Genomic DNA, 14426 nt, shown 5'->3' on the forward strand with positions numbered 1-14426 from the left:
CTCGCTTAGATCCTAGAAATTGGCACCAGAATGGAGGCCGGAGTCCGAAGCGGAGACCCGATGTAAAGAGGCTCATGTGGCTAACTGGGCTGTCATTAAAATGCGGTTCCAATGCCTTGACTGCCCTGGTGGTGTGCTGCAGTACACCCCCTGGAAGTTCATCGCTTTGTGGTGGCCTGCTGTGCCAAAGAATGGAGGACAGGTGGCAGCTGCGAGGGTTGAACGTGCCAGGAGGCCCTCATCTATGCCCGCTTCTCATAGGATGTGGCTTCATCTGTCACCTCATCTCCTCTCCCCCCACCCCACCCGTCCCAACCCCGTATCACCACCCGATTGACCTCTTCTCTCTCTCTCTCTCTCTCTCTCTCTCTCTTCTCCCCCCCCCCCCCCCCCACCCCCCCATTCACTCTGTTCCACCCTCCCAGTGTTTGTGTTACATCACACCAGGATGATGAGCCTGTGTTGACACTGTCAGCCAATCAATATACAAGGCAGGTGGGTGGTAATAACTCGCTGTCAGCTGAGCTCTAGTGCTCCTCAATCTATGATATAATCTGACTCCTGTCTGCTGAGAGCACACTCACACCTATGACCTATACGTGCTGTGTCTTGGGTGGTGAGCCCAGTTCCAGGGCCACCAGGGGAGGGCAGAGGGCAATTGGGGGAGGCGGTGCAGGCCGGCCTGCAGTGCAGAATAACGTGGCATGAGGCTTCACATGTCTCGGGTGTAATGAGGTTTAATAGTGAACAGTCGGGACCCTGACAGCCTCTCACTTCCAATGGTGTCGCTCCCCCCGACTTGCTGGTGCCGCCCTGACCTCGACGCACCATTGTCATGAGGGGGGATCTTGGGAGACCTGGTGACTGCCGTCGCCTCCCTGTTGGGAGGCCCCAGGTTGGTCTCCAGCGCTCCCTTCTACACCTGTGGGTGTCGGTAGGGCCCTCGGGGGTCACCTTGGGACGGAGGGGCAGCTGTATTGAGCTGCAGAGGCTTCTGCGTCACCTGGCTCTGCTCGCCCTAGCGGCTCCCCATTGTCCGCACTATATTGTCGACGCCCTCAGTAATGCCCCTCTGTGACCGGGCCACACTCTGCAGTGCCTCGCCAATGTTCGCCTGTATCTGGGACACGGTCCTCAGCAACTGGGACATGCTCTGGAGCGCCTCAGCAAGGTCCACCTGAGACTGGGACACGGTCCTCAGTGACTGGAACATGCTCCTCAGCAAGGTCCAGGTACATGTCCCCCAGTAACTGGGACATGCAGTCGAGGCCCTCAGCCATGGCCATCACTTACTGAGCAATGCCTTGGACCATCACCCCTCGTGCTCCAGGCTCTCCACTGCAGTCGCCATGCTAGCAGTGTTGGCCTCAGTGCCACACGTTGCCGATGACATCTCCTGCACCTGTAACCTTTGGGACTCCTCCAATCGGCTCGCTGGAGTGTCGCTGACATCCCTGCCTGAATCTCATGGCGGCACCCTAGCATCTCCATCAGCTCCGGGATAACCTGGTCAACATCTGACTGAGACCCAGCTGGGTCCTGGGATCCAGCAGTCCTCCAACTACTGTCACTCCTGGACGTTCTTGTTACAGAACAGAGAAAGTATTCGGGCTGTCACCTCTGTGCCTGCGCTTAAACCTGAAAGGATGCAGGCAAATTGGATTAAAGACCCAATATGCAGCTAGCATCAGTACAATACACCATGGACTAAATGACTTCCATGCTTACATTTCTAAGTTAGACTCTTCTATTGCTTAAATTCACTATTCCTTTGGCACCCTTCATATTAATGCATTGATCATTTTACAGTGGCAACTGTCTAATATGGGCTTAAACCTGTATTTATCAGCTTTGGGGAGAATTGGAGAAGATTAAGGGGGAAGTTCTTATGAACCTAGCTAATGTTACTACTGGACATGTCAGATCCCAGGGTGGAACTCCGCTTGATAGGTCCTAACTTTTATTTTTTGTTCAGGAACATGGAGGGTGGCCACTGAACACAGACACAGAGACTGCTGATATACTTTTAACAAAATAATAAAACTATTATACACTACTCTTCCACCACAACTATACCTTTACAGATTTGTAAGGATAATACAAGTTACAAAATCTATCTCATACTCTGTGCTCAGTAAATACACAGGCCATGTAAACAAATTGGGGAAACGTGGTCAGAACCCCCCCCCCCCTCACCCCACGCAGATACTTTAAAAAAAAAAAAAATTTATTCTCCTTTTTCACATGTTCTCCCACATTTTCACCCATCAACAATAATCAGCACGATATGTCGATCCCCATAATAACAACGATCCCATCTGCCCACCAACCCCCAAACATCAGCCCGCATGTTTACATAAACAAATGACAAACAGGAATCAGGGATTACCCGTAGTCACCCTTAATCTACACAGCCCCCCTCCTCCCCCCCCCCCCCCCCCCCCCAACTAATGTTCGATGTTATCCAAAAAGTGCATAATAAATAGTGCCCATGACTTGTAGAACCCCTCCGAGCTTCCCCTCAGTTCGAACTTAACCTTCTCCCCCACGCTGATCCTTGTCACTCTATGAGCCAATTGGTCTCACTGGAACTGTTATCTTACACACAAGGGTTTCTAATCCCTGCTCTCGAAAGAACATGCCTTGGTATCTTCTCTCAAATGCTTTCCCTCGGATGTCTTCACTAAAGATCCACCTGCAGGGTTGCAAACTCTCCTTCCGAAGTTCCCCTCCCCTGGATTGCCACGTGCAAAGCTTCGACTTCCACCCAGCCTCTCAGACAGTCAGCCATAACAACAGAACACCACTGCTTCACAGGCCCGTGGTAAGGAGTCAACAACCTTTGGGTCTCCTTGGATCTCTGGCTTCTCGTAAGATCATGTTATTCCAGTTCTGCACTCTACAACCCTGCATTTTAACTTGGAGCCTCTGCTCATCACTTTTAACTTCACTTAACAGGGCCTTTCTTTCTGCAGTCTCCCTTCACATCCTGCTAGAGAGAGACTTAAACTGCTTCTGTGCTGTTCACCTCAGCATAATAATCAACCAAATTGAAATTGCTTTTGCTGTCTTTGGAACCCCTCTGTTACAAGACAACAACCTTATACCCCGTTTTAAAGTCATAAAACTTCATTAAAATGCAGGCATCTTTTAAAATGAAACTAAAACTAATCACCGTCACACAGAACTGCAGAAATATAAATGAAGCTTAGAGCTTAAACTTAAAGCTATAGCTTAATGCCCAATACACACACACACACACACACACACACATAAATTACCGAAAACTATTTCTTTTTCCTAACAACGTAAACAATATTTCCATGGTTTCAAGAATACTTATCTGCATGAAAGGCTGGAAGCAAGTCAACTCTGGTAAACTCAGTAATTTCTTAATAAAGGTTAGGTACAGCTTCAGTGCGCTAGGATATTGGTGTTAATTTTAAACAGCTGCCAATTTAGGCTTGACTATATTAAGCTTTCACAAAAACTCTTACTGGCAAAACGTTCCTCCGAGTGCTCTGGTTCCGAGTGCTCTGGTTTCCTCCCACAGTCCAAAGATGTTCACTTTAGGTGGATTTTCCATGCTAAATTGCCCCCAGTGTCCAAAGATGTACAGGTTAAGTGGATTGGCTATGATCAATGCGCAGGGTTACAGGGATGGAGCAGGGAAGTGGGCCTAGATAAAGTACTCTTTCAGATGGTCGTTGCAGACTCGATGGGCCAAATAGCCGTCTCCTGCGCTATAGGGATTCTCTCGATTTGATGAAAACATAAGGTAATAGGAATCTTTTGCCTTCCGCTCAGATTAACCTGCTTTTGGGCAGTAAAGTATCTACTGCAGGAATACTTAAATTTAGTGTAATCATTCAGCAAATAAGCAATGTTTTTCCAGTGAAATTGAACCTTGAAAATATTGCTCAAGATTGTACCAAGTTAATGTAACCAGCTGGAGCTGTAAACCAGCTTTAACATTTCAATTTGTTGATGCTAGTTTTGGTGGAACTTGGCTTTTCCATTTGAAAACAGTACTGGTTTTCTCTTCCTCATCTACAACTGATATTCTGTGACATCTGCAGATTTAGTGATGCAGCTTCTGAAACCTTCCACTAAGGTTGGCTTTACTCACTTAGAGTTGAATTGTATGGTGAGAGTTTTCTGCTGGGCATTCACCAGGTCAGGCTTTCTCTGCCCATCATAATGAGTAGGGAAGATTAGAAGGTTGGTGAGCACACAAGCAGATCACATCGCCATTGTATTCGTGGTGGAAAAAGGCCCTGGTTGGGAGTTCACTATTTTTCATCATTGACATATTCAGGTATGTGTGGTTTAATCCTCCGCAGTGAATTGAATTATATTTAAATAATGTTGCTAACTTTTGGTTGGCTCTTAATTCGTTGCCCATTGGGTCGTTACTGAATTTGCTCTGTTTCTATAACCTTTGCTCTAGAGTCGCCAGGTATCTTTATGTTACTGCCACGAGGTTCAAGTTCAAGTACTGATCAATAACTCAACACACAGGGGGGGGGGGGGAGGGGGGGTTTAGTTTAGGTCAAAGATAAAGGGGTTTTGTTACTTGTGTATTGTTTAAAATTTCTGTATTGTTATTGTTGCGTTTGCTTTGTAAGAGGGGAAAAATTGTTGTTTGGGAAAAAATTTTCAATAAAACATTTATAAAAAAAAAAAAAAAAAAAAAAAAATAACTCAACACACCAATTAGTAAGATTCAAATCAAAACACATTATGCACAGTAAATCACTACTCATGCATAAACTCTACTTTCTAGACTATTCTCTATCACTAAAAGGCCTATACTTAGCTTCGGAATTGGCCCACCAGGTCAGGGGAACAAATGGCCTTTTGTTTGATCTGAGTCTGCAGGATTCAAAAGCTGGTATGGACTGGTAGCTAGGAGCGCCTATCTCGTAGCGTGCGTTGACTGGAGACTTACTTGGTTGATGCGGCAGCTTAGACAGTTCACTCTCAAGGGTTGATTCGAGTTGCTGAGTGACCCTGCCAAGAAGGACAAATTGAACTTGGGGACTTTATTTTATAGTCCTCAGGGGCTTCCCGACCCTTTGGGCGGACCCCGTACCTGGTTCCAAGTGATTGGACTACGTTCCGATCACTTGGATCGATTTCTCCAATACTGGAGTTGTTCCCTGATCGCTGGGCGGTCCCTGAGTGTCCGTTGGCCTTCCTTTGTCTTGGCTCCTGCTGGCGCCGAGGAGTCTGGCTTGGCCTTATTCACCTTGCATGTTTCAATTGTACCCGAGGATCGCTCATTAGTATGCAGATGGCTGTAGAGTTTCAGTGCTGGCTGGGCTTTTGCAAGTTCTAATACACAGGATTTTTGCACTTGCTAGTTTTTGTCTGTGTTGGCTGAATTTTCCCTGTAGTCTTTGCGGATCTCCATTTTAAGTCGGGAAGTGGCCAACCCAGGTGGCTACAATAAGATTTCACCATATACAAGTAATTTTCAATTGCAAGTTTTGTATTTCTTTTTGGTGCATTATTTACTGGGGCTCGTTTTAGTTATAGACAGTGACAGAGGCATAGAAATAATAAAAACTTGCCCTTTCAATTTCATTGTTAACTATTTACAGTTTAACTTTTTTTCTACTGTGGACCAATCAATTAGTACAAAACATTTCAAAACCGCAATTGTATATTTGGCCTGTCACAACTTCTACCTCTCTTTTGTTTATAATTTTAATCACAGAGAATCACAGAATTGTTATTGTGCAGAAGAAGGCCATTTGGTCCATCTTGTCTGCATCAGCTTTTTGAATCTGTCTTCATAACGGAAGTCCCTCATCCCCAGAACTGTTCTTATGAACCTTTTCTGCATGCTCTCCAATGCCTTCACATCCTTCTAAAGTGCAGCTCAGAACTGGTCTCAATTCTCTTAACTGAGGCCAAACTAATGATTTACAAGTTCAACATATCCTCCTTGCTCTTGCACCACATTCCCCTATTAATGAAGTCCAGTATATTGTATACTTTCTTATCTGCTCCCAACCCCTCTTGTCACCTTCAATGATTTATGCACATACACACTCGGGTCCCTCTACTCCTCCACTCCCTTTAGAATTGTACACTTTATTTTATATTGTCTATGTTCTTCCAACCAAAATGCATTACTTCACATTTCTCCGCATTGAACTTCATCTTCCACCAACTTGTCCATGTCCCTTTGAAACCCTGCAGTATCTTCCTCAGAGTTTATATTGCATCGTGTAAATTTTGAAATTGTGCCCTGTACACCAAGGCCTCGGTTATTAATATATGTGAAGAAAAGTAAGGGTCCCAACATTGACCCTTGGGGAACTCCACTACAAATCTTCCTCCAGAACAGAAGACATCCATTAACCACTATTTTGTTTCCTGTTGCTCGGCCAATTCTGTAACCACGTTGCTACGGTCCCTTTTATTCCATGAGCTACAATTTCTTGTGTAGCACTATCAAATGCCTTTTGGGAGCCCATGTACACCACATCAACAGCATTGCTCTTACCTCTTCAGAAAAACTCTGAATTAATTAAACATGATTTCCCCATCAGTCCATTTTGGCTTTCCTTAATTAATCAGCATTTGCCCATGTGACTATTAATTTGTCCTGAGTTTTCCGACCATCTAAGCATGGTTAGCAGCTGTTCAGTGGTTCAAAGAAACCAAAATAAAAGATCATGTTTGATTCTGATAAATGCTGTAGAAATTTAACTGTATTGTACAAGGAATTTGAAGATAACAGTCTTGAAGGATTGCCTACTGCCTTTATACAAATTTTTTAGTTCATTGAACAATGCACCATCCAACTTTGACATTTTTTGTCTCTCGTTTAATAACCCTGAGCTTCATTTTAAGCCTGAATGATACCATAATGGATTATAGTTATTGCAAGTGTATCTGTATAGGAACCAACTTCCACTCTTTTTTGAAATGGTAACTGTGCAGACCTGAACAATGTTAGTGCATAGTTGGGACTTTTGTTCCTAAGATTCCTACAGAACTATGTGCATGATGTTCTAGCATATTACCTCTGAGTTTGTTGTCCAATTTTCTTGTTTGAAATGCTTTTCTTTGTGTTGTTTTTCAGTTGGAAATGATTGCCACAGAGAACCCTTCAGATTTGAAAAAGCAGCTTTATGTGGAATTTGAGGGGGAACAAGGAGTGGATGAAGGCGGAGTTTCCAAGGAGTTCTTTCAGCTGGTGGTTGAGGAGATTTTTAACCCAGATATAGGTATTTCTTCAACCTCAGTACATCATTTAAATAGCCAGTGAGCGTGCATTCTTTCCCCCATCTTAGTTGGGTGAAATGTTGAGAAATCTCCTGTCCTATAGGAGTATCAAAGATCAAAGGTAGTTCCTCTAGTCTGTAATATTTGCTTTATTCTTCGTCAATGTAATCCAAAAGAGCAGGTATCGTACTTGTTACTTGGGTTAAATTTGTGAGGTAAGGAAATGCCAGTTGAAAAATAGTTGTCCTGTACAAAGAATTGGAAAATTTAGTGGAAGTTGCCAACCTGATGGATCTACAGGTGGGAAAAGTGGTTAACTATCAGAAATAGAGACTTAATTTATAACAATATTTTAAAACAAAAGTAAATATTGTGAAGATGATGCTGCCAGAAAATAGAATTCCCCTCCCCTGGCCTCTTTTATGCAGTGTCATGAAGTATAACGTAGCCAAAGCAATGATGGTGGTATGCCTTCCCTCAAAAAGCGCCTGAATGCCAATTTTCTAGTCTAGCCTAATGCACCTGTGTGGCACTTCACTTCCATTTCTCATAACATTGTTCTAGTGGCTTTTCTGAGTGTTTTCTGATTAGTGACAATTTTAGGTGGATTTATGGGAATACTCATGGATTATTTAATTGGCACTCCTAAACCATTTTATTTAAGAGCTTGACTGAACAATGTTTTTTAGGTTGGGTTCAGATGGAAATATATTATTGCTGTTTCAATGTACTTAAAATCCCTGTTCAAATGTTTATCATTCGCTTGGGATCATGATTGACAACTACTTTTATTCATACTGTTCTGAGGGTGCTTTCAGGCAAATTTAAATGTGGTGAGACTGTGAGTAATGGAGTCTTGTGGAGGAAGAAGAGAGTGTGAATCATGATTGACATGAAAATCACTGGACCGGAATTAAGTGAAAATGGATAAATACAAATTCCTGCAAGTGTTATCAAACTGTCAAGGTAGATGAATGAGTTAAAGATCCTGTTTCCTCAAGTGTTTGGGCAAGTGGTTAGTCAGCTTAAATTTCCCTATAGGCAACAGGAGAATACTTGAATTTTTTTTCTTCTTGTAGGAATGTTTGCTTATGATAGCCAAACAAAACTGTTTTGGTTCAACCCTACCTCTTTTGAGAATGATGGACAATTCACACTAATTGGAATAGTGCTGGGTCTGGCAATCTACAATCACTGCATTCTTGATGTCCATTTCCCAATGGTGGTTTACAGGAAATTGATGAGCAAGAAGGGAACTTTAGAAGATCTTGCCGACTCACATCCAGTAAGTTAATCCTGAAACTTCTGTTTTGAAGTAAATTTTCATCGAATTGATTTGAAGAAAATATAATATTACAAGATGACAACATCAACCACAGGTCATCAGGGAATCAGGTGGAATTGGTAGCTAATGGATTTCAATAAACTATACCCATTCAACAGATTGGGTGGATTCTGTGTACTGCACCAGAAATTAAAAGAGAAAGAAAAGAATGCATTTCATGTGAAGTTTTTATGGAAGTTCCAAAACACTTGGAAGCTGATGACTCACCTTTTGAAATGTGTTCTCCGTTATAATGTAGGAGATGTGGCAGCTAAGATGTACATATTGTTTATTGTGAGGGGAGCTAACTACAAAAGTAGAGACGTTATGCTTCAGATGTACAGGGTATTAGTGAGACCATATGCTGGAGTATTATGTACAAATGGTGGTCTCCTTATTTAAGACAAGGTGTAAATGTGTTAGAAGCAGCTCAGAGAAAGTTTGAGACTGATACCAGGATTGGGCGGGTTGATTTATGAGGAAAAGCTGGAGAGGTTAGGTTTGTATCCACGAGAGTTTAGAAAAGTAAGTGGCGATTTGATCAAAACCTTTAAGACCCTGAGGGGTATTGACAGGGTGGATGTGGAGAGGATATTTCCTATTGTTGTAGAATATAGAACTAAGAGTCAACTGTTTCAAAATAAGCGGTCACGCATTTAAGACAGAAATGAGAATTTCTCTGAGGGTCGTGAGTCTCGAATCCTCTTCCTCAAAAGGTAGTGGAAGCAGAGTCCTCGAATATTTTAAAGGCAGATCTAGATAGATTATTGGTTAACAAGGTGGTGAAAAGTTCTCAGCAGGTAAGCAGGAATGGGGTTGAGGTTACAATCAGATCAACCATGATCGTGTTGAATGGCAGAGCAGGCTCAGGGGCAGAGTGACCTACTCCTCCAAATTTGTATGTTAGTATGTAAGTATGTATCTCATCTAACATGTCACTTCAAACAGTGCAGCACTCCTTGGTACTGGACTGGAGTGTTGACCTTAATTTTTGTGCTCAAGTCCTGAAGTGCAACTTGAACCCACAACCTTGAATCAAGTGAGCCATGGCTGACACACAAGTTAACTAAATGTAACCACTCCTGTTGGTGTAAGGAACAAGATGCCATTTTATGTAGCAAATGTGTGCTCCAAGGAGAAGCCCAAAAGAAATGGGAACATTTCTGAATCAGTAAACGAATAGGGTGAATTAATATTTATCCATAGATGGTAGATGAAATATTCTTGTAAATGCAATCAAATTACATACGAGAAGGAGGGCTTTGGAAGTTTTTTTATTATAACCAGAGTGGGCAAATTCACCACCATCTCGCTCTGTCCTCTACTGATACTTCTAGGCTGTTGTCACTCTTTTATTCATACCTTTAGGAAAGAGTAAAGGCCATTTACCTATCTAGCACGTGTTTTCATATCCTCTTGTGCATTTAAAAAAATGTCTATTATATGTTCAGTAGTTTTCACAATTGTCTATCATGCTGAATGAACTGCATAACAATTTTCAACAGAGCTATCTGTCAGCTCCATAATCATGGTAAATAAATGAACGAGATGTAGGTGTAGTCATTTGCAGTATCAATTGTGTACAGATGTGTAATAAGTGGATTATCAATTGTTTGAATCAAAAGGAAAGCCAACTTAGCGGAATAGCTTTGCTTATTCAAAGCATTTCTCATTTTGTAGAAGGGAAAACTTTCCTTGCCAGCATTATTAAATTTAAAAATTTCACTGAACTTTGGAAAAACCAAAACCATTTTGTTCAGCAGCTATCAAAATCCTTCTACCTCTGTCCCTACCCGAGGCTACAGAAATGTCCATGTTCAATCATGAGCTTAGCTTCAAATCTACATTCCTGTCAGTCACTGACATAGCTTAATTCTACTTGACAAGCATCACTCTCAACCACCCTAACTTCCACCGTATTGAAATTGCTACTCGTTTAAAACATGGCTATTTTTAGTGGCTCCCTTCTTCCCAATACATTTAACTCAATATACTTACCCTCATTTAGAATGCCTTCAACAGTATCACTCCTCGGCCCTATTTGAGCCAAATCCAGCACAATTGCAACTACTGAGGACTGTAACTTTAGACTGCTCAGAGCTGCTCTGTTACAGGACTCTGAGAAACTGAAAGTTGTCTCAGCATGCCCCTGCTACATTTTAAATCAATGTTCTAATTTGGATTTGCCAGTTACAAATTTATTTTGTTAATGTTCCATCTCTTCATAAAATATATCATGAGTTTTTGAAAGAGACAAGTTGCACATTGCAATTAAGTTTGTCGACTTCTTTGATTTGCAATTTTGATGAGGTTAAAATGTCCTTCCTTCTCCATGCTATTTCTCGCTTTCCAGCCCACTTAATTTCTCAGTCCTTCTTCATTATCGAATTGGATTGCTCCAACTTGTAAGGATTCACTGGTTCTCTTTTGCTGGAGGAGAGGGATCATCGACATTGGGACCTTTGGAAAGGAAGATCAAGAGGCGAAGCACAAGGCACTGTTCTCAATTTTTCTCTTGGGAACATTTGTAGACTCGGTGGTTAAAATTGGGGAGATAGTAGTTAAATCTAGAAAAGTGGTATGGAATAAGGCATATTAAGATCAAATAAATTTGAATTCTGTTTTAAAAATCTGGAGGTGACTACTAGTACCAGTAAAAAGTGACAAGGAAAGCTTGTCTGATTGTTGTGAAACCTGATTGATTCATTAATATCATTTTAGGCAATCAAACCTTGTCATCTTTATCGGGCCTACCCTGTATATGTCTCCCAATGCCACGCCAATATGGTGAACTCTTAACTGTCCTCTGAAGTGGTCAAGTAAACCACTCCGTTGTATAAGGAATCTCACCATGGTGGGTGGCACAGTGGCTAGCACTGTTACCTCATAACACCAAGGACCCGAGTTCAATTACGGCCTTGGGTAACTGTGGAGTTTGCACGTTATCCTCATGTCAGCATGGGTTTTTTACGGTTACTCCAGTTTCCTCCCTCAGTCCAAAGATGTGAAGGTTAGATGGATTAGCCATGCTAAATTGCCGCTTAGTGTTCTGGGATGTGCAGGTTGGGTGGGGTTACGGGGTTGCAGGAATAGGGCGGGATCCTGGTCAGGATACTCTTTCAGAGGGTTGGTGCAGACTCGATGGGCCGAATGACCTCTTTCTGCACTGTAAGCATTCTATTCTATGACTACCACCTCAAAATGGCTAGGGATGGGCAATAATGCCATAGCAAGAAGCCACATAATGGATCATCAACCAAAATATTGAGGATTGGCAAACTGATTTCCATGGTTAGGATGTCAATTCATTTCTTCAATTTTAACACAAGCAAGTACATTTTGAGAAATATCTATGACTGAAAGTTTTGATAATTCTGACTTCAATATGCCAATTAGGTACTAGGTTCTTCTTGTAATGCTTTAAAAGCTAAAGTTTTTAAAAATGTAAAATGACTTGATTTATTCCCTCATCAACCAGTTCAGGTGTTGTACTTTTAATCCCAGTATTAATCGTATTTATAGTATTCAGTTTACACAGAATTTGGTTTATAAAACTTGGGTAGCTAAACTATAGGACAAAATATATGAACTTCTCCAGTCAATTGTTTTTAATTGTTCACGTGCGTGCATTCAAGCATCAATCTGTGGGTCTGCAGTCACATTTTACCCAGAGCAGGTAAGGATAGCTGCTTTCCTTCACTAAAGTGCATCAGTGAACCCAATAAATGTTTAAGACAAATCTTTACCCAAGAGGCTGTGGGTATTCAAGTCATTAAATATATGTAATCGTGATCAAAATATTTTTTGTTATTGATCAATGGATATGCAGGTACTGCTGAAGATAGAGTTGAGGAAAATGATCAGCTGTGTTACAGCAAGCTCAAAGGGTCTAATTGTCTTCTCTTGTTTTGTATGTCTTTATGTGTACTGTATTTGTAAACTATCAAGAAGTGGCTTTATTAATAAAAGGGTTCCACAACTATGCAAGTTTTCAGTACAGTGTAAAGTTTGAACTGCTGAACCTATCCACTCATTCAGAATGTCACTTTTTGTTCTAATGGCTTGGGAATAGATGAACCATATAAATCATGAAGGTCTTTGACTCAGTACCTCCTCAGTGTTGAGTTAGTTGGAGGCACTGTCGTTTGCTGAAGTTGGCCAAGATTCTTCAGTCTGATCGCAATCCTATCTTTCCTGTTAGTAATAATATTTATTAGTGTCACAAATAGACTCTGTTGAATTACAGCTGAAGAAAGGATCAAGCTTGACAATGCTCTTCCCCGATGGCCTATTTGGTAAACATTCGCAGTAGTCAGGTCTGCCCATGATGTCTGCAACTGCGCAAGTTGGGCGATTGTGTGCAATTCTGGTCACATATTATTAAAAAATTAATAAAAGATGGAATTCAAATTATTTATCAAGATAACAAAGATGATTCCAGAAATACAAGGGTATACCTATAGGCTAAAGAATATGAAAAGGTGGGATTTTTTTCCCATGAAAAGAGGGTAGTGTAATAGAAATCTTTAAAATTCTAAAATATTTGATCGAGTAAGCACAGATAATGTTTCCACTTTATTAATAATCTTTATTGTGGGAAAGAGCAAAACTAGAAGCCATAGATTTAAAATTAGAGGTACATAGATTCACCAAGAAGGTCAAATGGGAAATTCAGAAACCTCCTTACCAAGGAAATTATGCAAATGTGAATTTCAGTATCTCGTAGCGACTGGATAAAGTGAATAGTATAGACGTGTTTCAGGGGAGGCTGAATAGGTATATGAGTGGGAAATAGAATAGTGGGATTTGCTGGTGAAGTTAGATGAAGGAAGATGGGAGGAATCTCAAGTGGAGCATAAATGCCGACTTGGACTGGATGGACCAAATGACCTGTTCCTATGCCATGTAATACTATGTAATGGCTTGTTTTCAAATACCTCCCTTTACAAAATGGAGAAGTATTTCTAGGTTAACCTAAATTTGAGATTAAGCATACATATGCGCCACTATTCAGAAATCCCACAATGGGTGAATTGCGCGAGAGCCCCAATCGAGCTCCACGATGGGCACAAGGCCAATCGCGAGTCAGCTGACTCGCTCCACCTGGCATGATCGGGATCCCGCTCTTGCTGGGCAAAATCCAGATCTGCATATTTAATATTTAAATACCCAGATACCGGATTCACCCAATGCCTGGTACTCAACGGCCGCGCCTGTGAGACATCGCCAGGGCGCCGTTTAGTACTGGCCCACATAAACGTGGATCAGGCGTAAAGGCACCACGGAGGGTCTCGCAGCAGTCCAGTGGAGACTGCCAAGTGGTCGGGGACAGGGCCGGGTGGTACCCTGACGCTCTCCCTGTCAGCCTGGTATCTTGGTGCTGGCACCTTGGCACTGCAACCGCCAAGAAACACCCCGTTAAACGTGCCTCACAGCAGACTTAATTTTAAGTCTGCTGAATCACGCACATGATCTCTTGTCTTAGAAATAGAAAAATCAATGGAATTACATTTTGGAAATGGTGTTGCAATGAAACAATGTACCATCATCAGTTGTCATTTATGGGACTCTGGATGAAGTTAAGCAACACTGCACACTCTTGCATTTAAGGGTAAATCTTCAAAATGATGTATGTATAGATTATTTGAAACCAATCTTTTTGCAGATACTATATCGAAGTTTGAAAGACATTCTGGAATATGAAGGGAATTTGGAGGAAGATATGATGATCACCTTTCAAGTTTCATATAGTGACCTGTTTGGGGTGCCGATTATTCACAACCTGAAAGAAAACAGTGATGAGATTCCAGTAACAAACCAAAATAAAAAGGTTAGTATTGGCTTTGCCTACACGGTGGTG

At 41.8% G+C, this 14426-nt stretch overlaps 1 protein-coding gene across 3 annotated transcripts in view; it reads left to right on the forward strand.

The window, feature by feature from the left end:
- LOC140408883 (ubiquitin-protein ligase E3A-like) overlaps positions 1-14426 on the forward strand; it is a 63852-nt gene that overhangs the window by 15066 nt on the left and 34360 nt on the right. For all 3 annotated transcript variants that reach the window (XM_072496720.1, XM_072496721.1, XM_072496722.1), the window contains exons 4-6: positions 7100-7244; positions 8322-8527; positions 14232-14396. In XM_072496720.1, coding sequence (XP_072352821.1) covers positions 7100-7244; positions 8322-8527; positions 14232-14396 — 516 coding nt within the window. The remainder of the gene's footprint in view (positions 1-7099; positions 7245-8321; positions 8528-14231; positions 14397-14426) is intronic.

The sequence above is a fragment of the Scyliorhinus torazame genome, chromosome 3 (genome assembly GCF_047496885.1).
Source record: "Scyliorhinus torazame isolate Kashiwa2021f chromosome 3, sScyTor2.1, whole genome shotgun sequence".
NCBI lineage: Eukaryota > Metazoa > Chordata > Chondrichthyes > Carcharhiniformes > Scyliorhinidae > Scyliorhinus > Scyliorhinus torazame.